We start from the raw sequence: 1954 nt of genomic DNA on the forward strand, positions 1-1954 counted from the left end.
TGATATTTTTATATAAAATAATATTTCTTATATTTTTAATAATCTATATATAAATATTAAAAAAAAAATATTCAATTTAATAATTAATAATTTTCTCATCTTTTAATATAATATTTAAATATTTGAATATAATAAATATTTATAATATCTGAAAATAATTGTTTATAAAGAGAAATAAGTAAAAAGAATAATAAATTTATATTATAAAAAATTACAAAATAAGTTAATAAATATAAAAGAATTTGACAGCAATGATAATAAGAATAATAAGGTTATGTTTGAACATATTATTTTTTTAATTTATCTTTCTTATTAAATTTTTATCGGCAATATCATATTTTTTGATTTTATGAAAAAATTTTATACATTTAATGTAATTAAAAATATGCCGAATAACCTTTAATTCCAGCCATTTTAGACCGATTTGACAAGTATATTTATCGTATTCTCACTTCGAGAACGTCGTGACGTGATCTAAAGTTTAGTTTTAAATACACTTTTAGATACTATTAAGATTATCTAATGAATATAGCATAAATTTAAAATTAACAAAAAGAAAAATTTTAAATATAAATTTATATTTATTTAAAAAATTGTACACATGGATTTAATACAAATATTTCATTTCATTTAAACTTTATTTTAATATATATTAATCTTTATATATTCAGAAAAATAAAAATAAAAATAAAAAATAAGTAAAAGTTATTCAAAGTATTTTAATTATCTTTATAATAATTAATAAAATTATTAAAAATATATGTATAATAATAATATATAACATAAAATGATGAGTTTTTTTTGTAAATCTGCCTTTAGATTTTGATTCAACAATGGGGAGTTTAATGCAAGCCATGAAAGTTCAAATGAGAATGTTCATTGGACTGACTATAGGTGTTGCTGACTCGTACGTGTTACGATACTGAGTTCTGATCGTTGTCTGTGCATTTTCTTTTGCGTTAAATCAAGTGAATAATGGGCGAACCAAAAAGGTAAGTTAATTTAACAGAAAAAGCGTTTAATTAGGTAATATTTACAATAATTTAATTCTTATACTTCAATTTTCAAACGTGAAATATGCAAATAATATCCATCCATGCTGGCTTCCAATTTTACGTTGTCATCATGTCGACGCAACGCGTCTTTTTATAGATTCTTATAAAAGTAAATAACATTTATTAAATTTTATATTGTTAAAAGTGATTGTATTTTATAAACTATTATTTTTTTTTTTAAAGAATAGTTCATAATATACAAATCGTGCTTATCACTTTTGTGTGCCGACTGTTCATGGCGAATACTATATCGAATATGACAAAGAAATTTTTATTAATGATTTATTTTTTTACTATGACATTTATTGATTCCATAATAAATTTTTGATAAAAATAAAAATTATTTATATTTTAAGATATATGTATATATACATATATATATATATATATATGTATGTATATATACATATATATGTCATATGTATGAAATTGAATATGTTTGTTTTAAAATTAATTATTAACTTTACTATTTGATAATAATTATTGATATGAATATATATTGTATATTTATCACGTGATATTATTATAATTAAATGTTTTAAAAATACTTTTTTATGACTTAATGAATATATTCTATATTTTAATTTTTATAATAAAATATATAATTTTATAATAAAATATAAAAAATCAAATATTTTCATTAAAATGTATGTATTATTATAAATATATATATATATGTATTTATAAATTATTATAATTTATGTAAACAGATTAGAAAATTCAATTAGTTTTTATAGTTTGTATTATTNATATTATAATTATTTATTATATCTAAAATAGTAATCAGATATGAATTGTATTGTAATTATAAAAAGAAAAAAAAAGAAATTAATTCTATTAATAAATAAAACAATTCAAAGTTTAAAATTATGTTGATTATAATCTAAATGATTACGTAA

The 1954-nt window shown here is 17.2% G+C and overlaps 2 protein-coding genes across 2 annotated transcripts in view; one reads left to right on the forward strand and one right to left on the reverse strand.

The window, feature by feature from the left end:
• LOC102675106 (leptin receptor gene-related protein) overlaps positions 1–538 on the reverse strand; it is a 2353-nt gene extending 1815 nt beyond the window's left edge. Inside the window, exon 1 of the mRNA XM_006620717.2 lies at positions 398–538. The gene's annotated coding sequence lies outside the window, so the exon portion shown is untranslated. The remainder of the gene's footprint in view (positions 1–397) is intronic.
• Positions 539–837: 299 nt separating this feature from the next.
• Positions 838–1954, forward strand: part of LOC102671765 (transitional endoplasmic reticulum ATPase TER94) — a 7019-nt gene continuing 5902 nt past the window's right edge. Inside the window, exon 1 of the mRNA XM_006620691.2 lies at positions 838–992. Within this exon, the coding sequence (XP_006620754.1) occupies positions 976–992 (17 nt within the window). The 5' untranslated portion in view covers positions 838–975. The remainder of the gene's footprint in view (positions 993–1954) is intronic.

This window comes from Apis dorsata, unplaced genomic scaffold, assembly GCF_000469605.1.
Source record: "Apis dorsata unplaced genomic scaffold, Apis dorsata 1.3 scaffold_525, whole genome shotgun sequence".
In the NCBI taxonomy this organism is placed as follows: domain Eukaryota; kingdom Metazoa; phylum Arthropoda; class Insecta; order Hymenoptera; family Apidae; genus Apis; species Apis dorsata.